The following is a 15660-nucleotide window of genomic DNA, read 5'->3' on the forward strand; positions in this document are numbered from 1 at the left end:
AAATAGGATTCCCCCATATTTTAATCTTATGAAAATGATTGGTTGCTATGCCCTTTATGTGTACAATCCCTATTGGAACCCATTGGGTGAAAAAGCTTCTTATGGACCAATCATCACCTTTGAGACAGTCAGTGATAAAAGAAGAGCATGTTATTCGCGGGGAGTTGTTGTGAAAACTCTTGAGTTAGATGTCCGCTGAAGGTCTTGAGTGAGATGTCCGCTGAAGGTCTTGAGTGAGATGTCCACTGAAGGTCTTGAGTGAGATGTCCGCTGAAGGTCTTGAGTGAGATGTCTGCTGAAGGTCTTGAGTGAGATGTCCACTGAAGGTCTTGAGTGAGATGTCCGCTGAAGGTCTTGAGTGAGATGTCCGCTGAAGGTCTTGAGTGAGATGTCCGCTGAAGGTCTTGAGTGAGATGTCCGCTGAAGGTCTTGAGTGAGATGTCCGCTGAAGGTCTTGAGTGAGATGTCTGCTGAAGGTCTTGAGTGAGATGTCCGCTGAAGGTCTTGAGTGAGATGTCCGCTGAAGGTCTTGAGTGAGATGTCTGCTGAAGGTCTTGAGTGAGATGTCCGCTGAAGGTCTTGAGTTAGATGTCCACTGAAGGTCTTGAGTGAGATGTCCGCTGAAGGTCTTGAGTGAGATGTCCGCTGAAGGTCTTGAGTGAGATGTCCGCTGAAGGTCTTGAGTGAGATGTCCGCTGAAGGTCTTGAGTGAGATGTCCGCTGAAGGTCTTGAGTGAGATGTCCGCTGAAGGTCTTGAGTGAGATGTCCGCTGAAGGTCTTGAGTGAGATGTCCGCTGAAGGTCTTGAGTGAGATGTCTGCTGAAGGTCTTGAGTGAGATGTCCGCTGAAGGTCTTGAGTGAGATGTCCGCTGAAGGTCTTGAGTGAGATGTCTGCTGAAGGTCTTGAGTGAGATGTCCGCTGAAGGTCTTGAGTTAGATGTCCACTGAAGGTCTTGAGTGAGATGTCCGCTGAAGGTCTTGAGTGAGATGTCCGCTGAAGGTCTTGAGTGAGATGTCCGCTGAAGGTCTTGAGTGAGATGTCCGCTGAAGGTCTTGAGTGAGATGTCCGCTGAAGGTCTTGAGTGAGATGTCTGCTGAAGGTCTTGAGTGAGATGTCCGCTGAAGGTCTTGAGTGAGATGTCTGCTGAAGGTCTTGAGTGAGATGTCTGCTGAAGGTCTTGAGTGAGATGTCCGCTGAAGGTCTTGAGTGAGATGTCTGCTGAAGGTCTTGAGTGAGATGTCCGCTGAAGGTCTTGCTCGTGACGCTACTTTATAAAAGCGAGAAGAGCAACTGGCAAGCTCGAGATCAATACTTCTGTAGCTAGCCGCAGTGTACTAGTGATTTCCCCTGTCATTGTTTAAAGTCCGTTTGATTTAATTCATTTTTTATTTTTTAGAAAAGTTAGATTTTTAAATCGTGAACATTTCACCTGGGGAAATTTCCTACAGAAACGTTGTTTACAAGTGAATTTATGGAGGTAAGCTAGCTAGCTAGCCCAGTTGACTAGCTACATTTAGTTAAGTTAGACATAAACCGTGTGACTGAGGGAGACAGGGAACACAAACGCTAACTTAGGACAAAAGTGAAACTGTCTGTTATTACTGTGTCATTCAGAATAGGTTGTCGATTGAACTCATAAAAGTTGTTTGTTTTGGGTGTTTCGGGTTTAGCTAGCTAGACACCTGCTGAGCATCCTTCTTTCTATCTTTGTAACTAACTTAGCTAGTTCGCGACTGTTGCTAGCTAACGTACATTTAATTACAATATGACTTGGGCCGAGTTAGCCATGTGCAAAACAATATGTTATTACCCTGCTAGCTGTATATCTAATAATCAAGATAGCTAGTCAATGAAACTGTATTGTTCTGTTGAATGTTTGTATGAATATCTTTGTAATGTTTAGTTTAATAATGCAGTGAAGAATAGAATAAGTGCAAGTTCAAGAGGAGTGAGAATGGCGTTTGATCGATTCCAGAGTGCATCATCAGGTTCAGACTCATTCTTTTCCTCAAATAAGCATCAGGTGAGACATTCAAAAGAAGTGTTTTACTTTTCTAGACTGCAGTTCATTACAATGTACGCTATAGATGATAAATCATTCAAGTGGTGTGTTTATTAATGGTTTATAATAAGTAGCTAGTGTTTTGTAAGTCTTAGGTATGAATTGTCTATTGTAGGCAAAACGGAATCAGAATGCTATCTCTCATCTCTCACCAGTGACTGGCAGTTGTTTTCACTAGAGTTCATGAATTTCCTTTTTTATTGTCTCACAGACCTGTGGAACTGCGGACACCGAAAGGCTATTGCATCCTTACATCCCATTACCCGATTTCTCACTGTCAGAAGAACCTCCCATGTCCTACACACCCTGGTTGGCACAGGATGATCCATACCAACTCATTAATTGCACCCAGAACAATGTTAAAAGCAGGTAACTAAACTAACTATTTGTAATGCAACTCTCAGAATTGTATACTGACCTGGTCCATACTGTGTTTTGTCATACCAGTATTTATCATTGACAGTCTGAAGAATGTATTGAGAAAAGGAAGACCAAGTCTTAATTTATACTGAACAAAAATATAAACGCAGCATGTAAAGTGTTGGTTCCATGTTTTATCAGCTGAAATAAAAGACCCCAGAAATTGTCCATATGCACAAAAAGCTTATGTCTCTCAAATTTCGGCCTCAAATGTGTTTATATCCCTTTTAGTGAGCATTTCTCCGTTGCCAGGAGAAACACAATGCCACAGGTGTCTCAAGTTTTGAGGGAGCGTGCAATTAGTGTGCTGACTGCAGGAATGTCCACCCGAGCTGTTGCCAGAGAATTTAATGTTAATTTCTGTACCATACTCTGTCGTTTTAGAGAATTTGGCAGTAACTCCAACTGGCCTCACAACCGCAGACCACGTGTATGGCGTCGTGTGGGCGAGTGGTTTGCTGATGTCAATGTTGTGAACAGAGTGCCCCATGGTGGCGGTGGGGTTATGGCAGTGGTGGAAAAAGTACTCAATTGTCATACTTTAGTAAAAGTAAAGATACCTTAATAGAAAATGACTCAAGTAAAAGTGAAAGTCACCTAGTAAAATACTACTTGAGTAAAAGTCTAAAAGTATTTGGAGGTAAGTATACTTAAGTATCAAAAGTAAATGTATTTAAGTATCAAAAGTAGAAGTATGAATCTTTTCTAATTACTTATATTAAGCAAACCAGTAGGCACAATTTTCATGTTTTGTATTTATTTACAGATAGCCAGGAGCGCACTCCAACACTCTGACATAATTTACAAACAAAGTATTTGTGTTTAGTGAGTCCGCCAGATCAGAGGTAGTAGAGATGACCAGGGATGTCCTCTTGATAAGTGTGTGAATTTGACCATGTTCTGTCCTGCTAAGCATTCAACATGTAAAAAGTACTTTTGGGTGTCAGGGAAAATGTATGGAGTTAAAAGTACAAAATTTTCTTTAGAAATGTATTAAAGTAAAAGTAGTCAAAAATATTAACATTAAAGTACAAAAAATGACTTAAGTAGTACTTTAAAGTATTTTTACTTACGGACTTTACAACACTGGGTTATGGTATGGGCAGGCATATGCTACAGACAACAAACACAATTTTATTTTATCAATGGCAATTTGAATGCAAAGAGATACCGTGACTAAATCCTTTTTTGTGCCATTCATCCACCGCCATCACCTCAGGTTTCAGCGTGATAATGCACGGCCCCATATTGCAAGGATCTGTACACAATTCCAGGAAGTTGAAAATGTCCCAGTTCTTCCATGGCCTGCATACTCACCAGACATGTCACCCATTGAGCATGTTTGGGATTCTCTGGATCGATGTGTATGACAGTGTCTTCCAGTTCCTGCCAATATGCAGAAACTTCGCACAGCCATTGAAGAGTAATGGGACAACATTCCACAGGTCACAATCAACAGCCTGATCAACTCTATGTGAAGGAGATGTGTCGCGCTGCATGAGGCAAATGGTGGTCACATCAAATACAGACTGGTTTTCTGATCCACTACCCTACTTTTTTTTATGTTACAGTATCTGTGACCAACAGATGCATATCTGTATTCCCAGTCATGTGAAATCCATAGATTAGGGTCTAAGGCAGCTCAGTAAAATCTTTGAAATTGTTGCATGTTGCATTTTTGTTTATTCTAATTAATTGTACTGAAATCATAGAGGTGATTTGAAGACACAAGGTGTTCATGAACACGCTGTCCATTTGAAATTCAGTTGAACTTCTAATAACCACTGGACTTTGTCATATACTGTATGTCCCACTCTATTTGAAATGTAAATGGTCTTCTTTTTCACGTCTTTTGAAATGCTTATGTTTTAAATCTCCGAGGAATCTCCCAGATGGAAATGACTGTGGAAGTGAAGCTGATCTCTATGGGCTGGTGTCAAATATCTTGGAGGAGGCTGATCAAATGGACAGTTACTATAATGAAGAGTAAGTTATTCATTAGGAGGGTATTTTTTGTCTTCAGTGATATGAGCTCATTTCATTGTGTTGGGAGGCAAATGAATGGGAATTGGAAATGGAAACCGCAACGTTTGCCAGTAATGACTTTGAGACTTTCAATTGTGTTTAAAAAACTGTATTTAACCTCTAACTTCTCAACTCTCCTTTTAGGACATTATCCCAACTGAAATCTGTCTGGTCTCCCAAGTCAATGAGCGACGATTGCCAGCAGTACTTCCAGTCTGAGTCCAAAGTGCAGTCCAACTTTCTGCCGAACCATGTTTACCCTGAGTCTTTCAGTAAAGCACAAGGGCAGCCAATGAACAGAGGTTCCGAAGAGTTCTACCAGCGTTTCAACGGCTTTGATACCAGTGACCAGCAGTCGCTTCGCTCTTCCTGCAATGGAGATATGGACACTAGATACTCTCTACAGACCCAAGACCTGCTGAAGCCGCCGGGGCTACCACTGCCCAATGTGGGGAACGCCTACCGTTCAAACACGAGGCCGAGTAAACACGAGTACAACACAGCTGAGAAGGTTGGAGGGTTCTGTGGGTCTGGGAACGCTCTTTCTGACCACATGGATGCCTTTGCACCCTCCTTCTGCCCCCAGAGCAAGATAAACAGCCAGTGCTTTGACCACTACTATGGAGAGTTCCCAGGCCAGATCAGCGCCAAGCCCAGAAGGACCAAGCAGTACACCATGCAAGAGGTCAACAAGCTGGCCAGCAACATCCAGGCCCTGATGGTGGGTGAGCAGGACAACGCATGTGTTAGGGAGCCCCAGAACCGGCAGAGTGTGCAGATGCAGTATGACAACATCATGGCCGAACAGAGGAACCTCTCCAACACCAGGATGCCTGGGCAAAGCACTCAAGCCATGCAGTTTAAGAAGGAACTAGGAGGGGAGTATGGAGCCATGCAGAGGGAGACTGATGGAGGAATGAAGAGCAAACAGCCGCTACAGAGAGACTTTGATTCCAAAGACTTATCTGGATTTAGTCCACAACACGTTGAGTATTTCCAACAACCAAAATCATTCTCAGCGTCTTTTAATCCTACAATTTCTCACCAAAACAAGATGGCTGTCCAGAAAGGAAGCAACCCCCTCTCTACGGGCCTGAGTCTGAACCAGTACTCTAACCATTATAGCCAGCAGAACCAGTTGCAGAACAAACTCAAGCAGCAGCATCAGCAGCCAAGGGGAAACTGTTTTTCCTCTGGGCCGTCCAAGATGCTGTCCCACTCTGTGTCTGAGTTTGTACCTCAGCACTCCCACCAGATGCAGAGGGGACCACCACCGTGCATCCAGGACTACAGTCAGGGGGACGGGCCCAACCTCCACAGCAGCAGGGAAGGACAGAACCAGGTCGGGATGGGCATGGGCGGACTGAGGAGGGGAGCCAGCGACAGTGACTTTGAGATGCAGCTGGACAAAAGCAGGATGCACATGGCTGGACTGGTGGCTGATGGCTGTTCCTCCACTCAGCGCTTGGATGGGAAGACAAGGCCCCAGACCAGCACTCACATGACAGGAGACGGGGACAAAAAGCAGGGGCTCCTGCAGAACCCTTACCGCGACCTACTCTGCAACATGTATGGCTCTCAGAGATTCGGCGGAGGAAACGGCACCGTCAACGCAGGAAAGAACCCAGCCTTTCTGCCTTGCATGTATCAGGCTGTGAATGACCCCAGACAGAACTCCTGCCACATGTCTCTGAACTCTGCCAGCTTCAACTCCAGATCCTCCTTCCCCTACGGCGGTTCCATCTCCCCCATGGACCTGTGTGACCTGCTGCCAGACGGGGAGTTTGCAGCTTTCAACCCTTACCTCAATGACATGATGGGTTCCAGCGGAGAGAACCCCTACCCAGGGATGATGGGAGGCCTCCGCTCCCCGAGGATAATAAGGAACCGGGGAGGACCCATGAGCCAGCTCCACTTCCACCTGGAGGAGTGCTATGAGCAGTGGAGAGTCCTGGAGAAGGAGAGGAAGAAGGTGAGCAATAAAAATGAGTGGTTCATTTAGTGGGAATGTTTTTTGTTTCTTGTGATCATCTTGAAATCCTTATTATTTATCTGATTATGCCGCATTACAATACTTGGTAAGAATGTCTCCCGAACTAGGATTGACTGGTTGGAGTTAAGTGTTTTTTTATATGATGTGTTTTAGACAGAGGACGTCCTTACCATGAGTTATCCTGGAAAGCGGATTTCTGTGGTGACCAGCAGTGCCCCCCCCAAAATCCCACCTAACCCTTCCAGAGTGGACCGTCTCATCGTGGACCAGATCCGAGAACAAGCCACGGTGAGAAATATGAATTCTGATAAATCTAAGCTGGGGGGGATTCTAAGCTGACATATGGAATTGTTTTAAGAAGGATCATTTAGCTATTTGATTTAGAATTTTAGTACCCCTTTATGTATCAAAATATATAGTTTGAAAGATTTGATAAAGTATTTAATTTGGCCTTTACTACTATAGAAACGCATTGAATAACACATTCATACAGGTCATTCGGAAAGTATTCAGATCCATTGACTTTTTCCACATTTTGTTACGTTACAGCCTTATTAAAATTGATTGGGGAAAAATGTCCCTTATCAATCTATACACAATACCCCATAATGACAAAGAGGAAACAGGTTTTTGGAAATGTTTGAAAATGTATTAAAAAAAATTAAAAGTTGAATACCTTATTTACATAAGTATTCAGACCCTTGTGTCGAGGCACAGATCTGGGGAAGGGTACCAAAATAGAGAGATCCTTGATGAAAACTTGCTCCAGAGCGCTCAGGACCTCAGACTGGGGCGAAGGTTCACCTTCCAACAGGACAACGACCCTAAGCACACAGCCAAGACAACACAGGAGTGGCTTCGGGAGAAGTCTCTGAATGTCCTTGAGTGGCACAGCCAGAGCCCAGACTTGAACCCGATCGAACATCTCTAGAGAGACCTGAAAATAGCTGTGCAGCAACACTCCCCATCCAACCTGACAGAGCTTGAGTGGATCTGCAGAGAAGAACTCCCCAAATACAGGTGTGCCAAGCTTGTAGCATCATACCCAAGAAGACACAAGGCTGTAATCGCTGCCAAAGGTGCTTCAACAAGGACTGAGTAAAGAATAAGGCGTAACAAAATGTGGGAAAAGTTAAGGGGTCTGAATACTTCCCGAATGCACTGTAATTGGCAAAAAAGACCATCAAAAATAAATCCTAAGAAACAAGGTTTTGAAGTGTTTGTCCTATATCTAGGAGATATAAGAAAGCCCAGGAAATATATACATTTTTTTTTACACATATTCAACCCTTTTTTTGGGTAGGCACAAAACTGCCTTCATATTTCCATCAATTTTTTAAAACACTACCAGTTACCTACAGACGAGTCCCATGACACTTGGTGCAGCATTAGTTTCTAGCCCAAACGCAGATGTGGATGTGCTACATCGGCAGATGTGGTGGAAAGAGACTCATCCAATGCAGATATCTCTAGGTTAAACTGACAGATTTTAATGGGGATTTTTCTTTTATTTATGTTACTTAGATTGACGCACGGTGCGTGAATCGACTCTAGGAGGTTAAATGTCCACTTTGGAATTTTAGGATTAGATGATGGCTAATTCCATGAAAGTTGGCATGAGTGTTGATAGAAGAGTTGATTAAGACCAATACATGAATACCAGTTGCTGTAGGCTAGATGAACACCCATCAAGTTCTGCAAGTGTTTCAAAATACATTGGAAGAAATATTGATGGAATTGATTTTCCTCTTATATCATAGGTGGTGAGCCTTCTGGGTAAAATGGAGCATCTGCGTAGCTTCCCCCTCCATGCCAATATTTGTTCAGCGCTGGACAGACACCTCGAGGCTATATACATTACCCAGGCCAGACGCAATGAGGAATTTGTCAACACTTCAAACCATCAGAGACAGGCCAGCGCACATTTCAGAGAGGACAGAGGTAGAGGTAACTCAACACTAAGTCATTAATGAGCCACAGCTAGTTCTGAACAACTGAATCCCCAAGCATTTGTCTGTGCTTGTCTTCCAATGTTGTTTTAGATTTGTCCTGGAAATATGGCTGCCATTTTTTATTCTGTAGAGACTTTTATATTTTATTTCCTTGAAAGAGCAAATAACAGAGCTTATCTTCTACATTTGCCTTTCCGTGTTATGGATGAGCAGCTCTGATGATGAGGCCTAAAAACCAGGGGTTGAAAAAATACCCAATTGCCATACATGAGTAAAAGTAAAGATACCTTAATAGGAAATGACTCAAGTAAAAGTGAAAGTCACCCAGTAAAATACTACTTGAGTAAAAGTATACAAGTATTTGGTTTTAAATATACTTAAGTATCAAGACATCATTTAGGAACAAAGCATGTGTTCGGTGAGTCCTCCAGATCAGAGGCAGTAGGGATGACCAGGGATGTTCTCTTGATAAGTGTGAATTAGACAATTTTCCTGTCCTGCTAAGCATTCAAAATGTAACAAGTACTTTTGGGTGTCAGGGAAAATGTATGGAGTAAAAAGTATACTTTTTTTTGGGAATGTGGTGAAGTAAAAGTAGAAGTTGTCAAAAATATAAATAGTAATGTACAGATACCCCCAAAAACTACTTAAGTAGTACTTTAAAGTATTTTTACTGAATTACTTTACGCAACAGCTGTCTTATTTTTTTGCCTGTATTCCTGCTAGATATCCTGCTGCTTGCTACAGCACTGAGGGATCTGTGTTTGACCACAAGGAAGTCCCGCACTGCCCTGTGGTGTGCCCTACAGATGACCCTACCCAAGTCCAAGCTGGATGAGCAGAGCACCTCTGAGGAGACCAGCCCAGGGAGAACACTTATCCAGTTCTGATGCCACTGAGCCACCCTATGGTTCACGTGACACTCACGTTCATGCTATAGATGTTGCTGAGAGCAAGACCAGTGAGGAGCATTAGGCCAGGTTAAATTTTGATCACATTAGACAGACTAGAAGGAATTCTTGCATGTAGCCTCAGTTTGAGCAAACAGAGGAAATTTATTATTTTCTGAGATTATCAGTCTTATTTAAAATTTCTCCTAAAGCAGGTTGTTCAGAACAATGTAATGTGATAACCAGGGGTGCATTTATTTTAAATTGCAGTACAATTCTATTATGCTGTTGAATTGAGAATCCCCATAATCCCTTCAGCCCCAGTAAATCCCTGTTAACAAGCTTCTATTAGGAACATGAGAGAGCAGTCTGATCAGATATTTTTTATCTGCGTGGTGGTGATAACTGTAGAATACACAGTATTACATTCAACAGTATTGTCACCTACCTGAGAGCTAGGGTCCTTGCAATCATTACAAGGAAAATGAGTTTAATTTACCTTAGTGGCCACAAATATTAATAGTTTGTTTGACAGTTGCTCTTGGGGTAGGGTAATTCATAATATGAAATGTGTTGAGGCATAATTTATCTTCAAAAATAACAATATTTTGTGATTAGGGTCATCGAAAATAATGGGAGTCTTAGAAAGCCCGAATATAATTTAAAGATACTATTTATAATTATTAAAACATGGCATTCATTTGAATGTTTTCCTGATTTTTTAACTTATTTATTCGAATGTGATTTGACATTCAGTTCTCTAATATGCTTCTTAACAACCAATAATTGTGGATAAGTGATCATTGCCTCCTAAGTTGAGTAGATATGGCAATGGGAACCAATTTTCTGTCATATTCCATATTCCATTCTGTCATATTCCATCATATACCAATCAATCGTCAACTTGAAGCCTTGTGCTTCCTCAGTTTACCTGAAATGCAACATACTCTAGTCAGTGTATTGTAACCTACCTACTCTCAGTAGGTTAGGAATTTGGACGGCTCATGCATTGATGTTAATTAACTCTTATGTTATTCTTATTTTGAATTTAGTTCTCTGAATGTTAATCACGCTGCTTTACAGCTCATTTCAAAAACATAAAAACATCAGACTGAAGTTTGATGGACACATACTATCAATGACATAATACACACTCGTAAGACAGGTGGCAAACGTGTTCAAACCCCTGTATTTTTAATGTTCCTGTTTGAAATTGTATGTTTCACGATAATTGTTTCTGTTTTATTAATTCAAAGAACAATAAAGCTCTTTACAATGGCATTTATTTATTCAAAAAACATGTTAAATATGAACCCCATTGCCAGTCTGCAAACATTGTATATGATATAATCGAGGTATACAGTATCAACCTCCATATTGTTCTGATTCTCATACAAGAGAGTGCATAGACAGTACATGAACACCGGGGTGCCAAACTGAATGTATTTAATATGACAATGCCTTGAGTGAATCCGTCTCCAAAGAGGAAAAGCATTTGCAACACATTGGCACATACTAGCAGTGCCTCAATCTGAGTGAGTTAAGATCCCATAGGGCACTTCCCATTCCTTTTACTACAATATCCCCTATAGTAATTGCAGAACATTTGAATGCCATTTAAAAACATTTATCTTGGAAAATGATTACCTAAACTGGGCAAACATTTTTAGAGTGAAGGCTTGCATGCTACATCTATTGAATGACATTAGTAGAGGCATATTGAAAAGGAGGCAGGGACAGCAATGATACCGAAACATCGGCCTCTTTAGATTCAACATGGTAGGATGACAGATACAGGCAAGAGCTTGTGCAGGTTGATCATAGTAAGTAGAGATAGACTATTAAAGTTGGCTTTTCATAGAGTCACTGATTTACTTTATTAATCACATTTGAGGAGAAAGAACACATTGTAGATAGATGGACCGCTTCCCAGCTTTAGATAAAGCTTGATGATTGAAATCTATAGAAAACTAAAATGGTAATTGGTTAAAACAATTAATGTCCAGACAAGTTGTTACAACGTCATGTTACAATCGTACGGGTGGTAATAAGAGATAGGTAAAAATAGATGTTGATTTCAGTTTTTTGTCCAGTAACAAAGCATTTCATGTGACAATGTCCCACAGTGTCATTTGTTTTTCTCATCTTTTGCGTTCCCCTTTCTGTGTGCGTTTCTTCTCCTTGTCCTTCCTGTCCTGCCTCGCTAGTTTATCCTTCTCGCGCTGCATCTTGTCCGTCTCTTTCTTCTTATGCGAATCTTCCTTAGCCTGGTCCCTCTGCTGCTTCTTCCTGCTTAGAACCTCCTCCACGTTGGTGTTCTTAAACAGGGCTGAGGAGACCAGTAAAGGAGTTTCACAGCAAAACCAGCGCCCCTATTCAGAAAGCGTATCATAGGAGGAGTGCTGATCTAGGATCAGGTTTCCCCTATACATTTAATCAAGATTTAACAGGCAACACCGATCCGGGATCAGCACTCTTATTCCGAGGCGCTTTACAAATACAGACCAAAATGTACTATTACCTGGGTTAAGAAGCTGTGACGGTGCCATAAGTGGTCTTTAAAAATATAGTACTGGTTAAATGTTACTTAATGCAGTGAACAATACATTTGCATTCCATTTTAGTCATTTAGCAGACACCCTTATCCAGAGTGAGACAGTTAGTGCATTCATCTTAAGATAGCTAGGTGGGACAACCACATATCACAGTAAGTACATTTTTCCTCAATAGGAGTTATCGGAGGAGCAATAAGAGGCATAGACAGGATACATTTATCACCACTCGGGGGGAAAGCCTGCTCCTCCTCTTCAGCTTCAGTGTTGATGTCAAGGAAACTTGAAAAATAGTGCTCCTCACTGCAGTCACATAAAAATGAACATTTTGGGAGTGATTGCATTATACATTACAGAAATAAACACTTAAGAACTTTAGAGCTGTATAGGTTTAACAAGGGGCAAAGCATAACTGTAGGGGTACACAATAGTTTAAATATATTGAGCCAAGGATATTCCTCATCATCGGTGATATTGGCATATTGAGCCAGGACTGCTTCTTTAGCTTCTTTCCTCTTCCTGGACTCCTGAGATACTTCCTTCTGTTTCACCACAATCTGTGCCTGCTTCTCTATCAGATTGGCAATGGCCAGTACCTCAGCTAAAGACAGAGAGAGAGAGAGAGAGAGAGGAAATTCAACACATAATTCATACAACGGCTGCTCCGGCTATTAGCTCATGTCTGAAAGTACAGCTAGAACAATGTTCGGTCTTTTAAGTTTCTAGCTTTTGATTTATGTTCATACCATCCTCCTTGTTTTTGGTTGCCGACCGGGCACAGCTCTCAGCCCACTGACTAATGATCTCTTTGCAGACATCTTCAAGTTTCTCATCCTCCTGTGCATGGAAGACAGTAGAGAATGGAGATGCATTTAGTTAGTGAATTTGAACATCACTACCTTGAGACAAGTATGGTTAGATGCAGCCCAATATGGCAACTTTAGTATGGATGAGTGGGTGTGTTGAAAGGAGTGGGTGTGTGGAAAGTGAATCATTTAATTGGGCAGATGTTGCCACTCAAGACCATTTTGCGTTGCTGATTGGGCTGCACGACGAGTCGATAAGCCGGTGACCAGTGTACAGGTGTTGTATCGACCAGCCTGCCGACCTAAAGTGCTTCCGACAGGGCAGCTGTATCACGGTTGTGTGAACAGTGGTAGCTAACATGAGCATTCCCTCCACTGATTTTATTTCAAGTAGAATAGCAGCCTATACAAAAAATAGCATTTATTTGAAAATGTTTAGGTCCATTATAATTTATACATCATTTCTAGTTTTAGACATTCAAGAGTGGCCAGGAGTGTTTAACCCAAAGTAAATCAATGTTTTTTTACTCCAACCACCACCGGGCTAGATTGAATGGGCTCCCGGGCCGAATTGGAACAAATGGTCTAACCCAGTGGTTCCCAAACTATGGGGGGCGCGAGGGGTCGGCAGTCTGGCGTTCAACATACTCTTGAAAGTTGTAATAGTAGATTGTACAAGGTGCAATTTTGAAATTGGATAGTGCATCATCCGTTTTCCTCATCATGTCAGTCATTACATACATTAGAGAACTATTTAGAACTTGTCAGAAATGTCAAGATCAACTAGACCAGTGGTTCCCAAACGTTTTATAGTCCCGTACCCCTTCAAACATTCAACTTCCAGCTGCGTACCCCCTCTAGCACCAGGGTCAGCGCACTCTCAAATGTTTTTTGCCATCATTGTAAGCCGGCCCACACCCACACACACAATAATGAGGGTGAGTTTGCCACAACCCGGCTAGTGGGAAGTGACAAAGAGCTCTTATAGGACCTATTATCAGCAACCACCAATCCTGTGTTCCAATAGCACATTGTGTTAGCTAATCCAAGTTGATCATTTTAAAATAGAAACCCTTTTGCAATCATGTTAGCACAGCTGAAAACTGTTCTGATTAAAGAAGCAATAAAAGTGGCCTTCTTTAGACTAGTTGAGTATCTGGAGCATCAGCATTTGTGGGTTCGATTACAGGCTCAAAATGGCCAGAAACAAAGAACTTTCTTCTGAAACTCGTCAGTCTATTCTTGTTCTGAGAAATTAAGGCTATTCCATACAAGAAATTGCCAAGAAACTGAAGATCTCGTATAACGCTGTGTATTACTCCCTTCACAGAACAGCACAAACTGGCTCTAACCAGAATAGAAAGAGGAGTGGGAGGCCCCGGTGCACAACTGAAAAAGAGTACATTAGTGTCTATTTTGAGAAACAGACGCCTCACAAGTCCTCAACTGGCAGCTTCATTAAATAGTCCCCGCAAAACGCCAGTCTCAACGTCAGTGAAGACGCGACTCCAGGATGCTGGCCTTCTAGGCAGAGTTCCTCTGTCCAGTGTCTGTGTTCTTTTGCCCATCTCAAACCTTATTTTTATTAGCCAGTCTGAGATATGGCTTTTTCTTTACAACTCTGCCTATGAGGCCAGCAACCCGGAGTCACCTCTTCACTGTTGACGTTGAGACTGTTGATGTTGACACATTTCTCAAACATTCAACCTTCCATATTCTCTCTCAACAAGGAGGGGTGAACAGTTGTGTCATGAACAGTGCTTGTGCCCATAGACATAGATGTGGCGCTCATTGTTCCCCAATGCTGAAAGAGGGCCACTACTTCTTTCGACACTCCCACAGGCCATATTGAGCTGCAGCGAACCCCTTCTCATTTGAGAACAAATGGGAAGGACCCGGTGTCAATGAATCATCAGTTAGAATACATGTTCTATCTCAGATGTTGCCAACTTTTGGAGCAGCCTACTGAGCATGTAGGCTTTCTCCAACCCTGATCGAACAAACTTGATTCAACTGAACCTGACGAGCAGCTGATGAGTGAAAACAACTAAATCCTGCAAACGGGTCGACACCTAGTAGCTCTCGAGGCTTGGCCACCCTGCTGTATGTCATGAACCATCTGTTTGTCTGGAGAGTTCCACCGAAGTCTCAACAACGGGCTAGCCGGCTAATAATAGAAAGGGTGTGGATAACTTCAGGTTTGATTCGCCTAACCCCCCCCCCCATCTCCAAATATGGCTAATGGTAGATTGGCACATGTCTCTAACGTTGTTACCAGTTAGTTATATGGGAACAGATCGATTGTAGTCACTCAGTTGTTAGTTAGCGTAGTTAACACTCACTTGTAACCATTGAGCACGTTAGCCAGCTATTGACTAACTTAGCGCGGAGCAAGCATGGCATGTCTGCCCGCTATATTTACCAAAAACGCAGATAGAATTCCTAGCAGTGCGTCCTCCTTCTCTTCGTCACTCTCCTCCTCTTGAAGTATTCCTAAAATATAAGCTCCATACACCTCCTGGTCCACTTCTAAGGAGTCTAGTCGATCATCCAGCCACTTCTCAAACTCCCCGGCATCTGCCATGGACGCCGCCATCTTGGCCGTTCGGGGTCTTCCACATCCACACCCCACAACTCTCAGCGTGTATCGCCTGCTAGATACAACTTTAGCAGAATATGGTTGCTGCCTGGTACATTGTTTTAGCGATTGCCAGTAAATAATTAATAATTTACATTATTGTATTTAGGGAGGGGTAATTAGTCAACTACATAATCAATTTGAAATGTTATTCATTCGTTCGTAGACGTTAGAATTCTTTAAACATCTTCATGTGAGATTATGTGACCAATTGATACATTTAAATTATATCCGTGAATCAATCGGACGTAGTTAACACACCCCTATAATAAAATGTTTATGAGATTGTATCATGGTATTCTATGAGATTCGAGAGCCCC

General features: G+C 42.2%; 2 protein-coding genes across 3 annotated transcripts; one reads left to right on the forward strand and one right to left on the reverse strand.

Annotated features, from left to right (window-relative positions):
* Nucleotides 1–1221: 1221 nt before the first annotated feature.
* LOC112225999 (meiosis-specific coiled-coil domain-containing protein MEIOC-like) lies at nucleotides 1222–10625 on the forward strand. 2 transcript variants are annotated; one of them, XM_024390176.2, is made up of 8 exons: nucleotides 1222–1479; nucleotides 1906–2025; nucleotides 2276–2433; nucleotides 4366–4470; nucleotides 4654–6481; nucleotides 6656–6790; nucleotides 8263–8449; nucleotides 9181–10625. In XM_024390176.2, the coding sequence occupies exons 1-8, from the start codon at nucleotides 1474–1476 to the stop codon at nucleotides 9342–9344; spliced, it is 2703 nt and encodes a 900-aa protein (XP_024245944.2). In that variant the 5' UTR covers nucleotides 1222–1473; the 3' UTR covers nucleotides 9345–10625. The 2 variants fall into 2 exon arrangements, with proteins under 2 accessions (XP_024245944.2, XP_042163398.1); XM_042307464.1 differs by having other exon boundaries at nucleotides 8263–8443.
* Nucleotides 10611–15340, reverse strand: LOC112226000 (coiled-coil domain-containing protein 43). The gene is made up of 5 exons (XM_024390177.2): nucleotides 15125–15340; nucleotides 12643–12733; nucleotides 12353–12497; nucleotides 12114–12160; nucleotides 10611–11673 (listed from the first exon to the last, which is right to left on the reverse strand). Exons 1-5 carry the CDS (start codon nucleotides 15296–15298, stop codon nucleotides 11486–11488), a joined length of 645 nt encoding a protein of 214 aa, XP_024245945.1. The 5' UTR covers nucleotides 15299–15340; the 3' UTR covers nucleotides 10611–11485.
* Between the last annotated feature and the right edge of the window lie 320 nt (nucleotides 15341–15660).

The sequence above is a fragment of the Oncorhynchus tshawytscha genome, linkage group LG27, assembly GCF_018296145.1.
Source record: "Oncorhynchus tshawytscha isolate Ot180627B linkage group LG27, Otsh_v2.0, whole genome shotgun sequence".
NCBI lineage: Eukaryota > Metazoa > Chordata > Actinopteri > Salmoniformes > Salmonidae > Oncorhynchus > Oncorhynchus tshawytscha.

Bases quoted from the DNA above. Each gene is read 5' to 3' on its own strand.
- LOC112225999 (XM_024390176.2), top strand. The intron at 2,026-2,275 runs GTGAGACATTCA...ATTGTCTCACAG, and splicing joins TTTCCTCAAATAAGCATCAG to ACCTGTGGAACTGCGGACAC. The intron at 2,434-4,365 runs GTAACTAAACTA...TAAATCTCCGAG, and splicing joins CAGAACAATGTTAAAAGCAG to GAATCTCCCAGATGGAAATG.
- LOC112226000 (XM_024390177.2), bottom strand. From the start codon at position 15,298: ATGGCGGCGTCCATGGCAGATGCCGGGGAGTTTGAGAAGTGGCTGGAT. The intron at 12,498-12,642 runs GTATGAACATAA...CTCTGTCTTTAG, and splicing joins AACCAAAAACAAGGAGGATG to CTGAGGTACTGGCCATTGCC. The intron at 12,161-12,352 runs ATATCCTTGGCT...TGACATCAACAC, and splicing joins AATATCACCGATGATGAGGA to TGAAGCTGAAGAGGAGGAGC.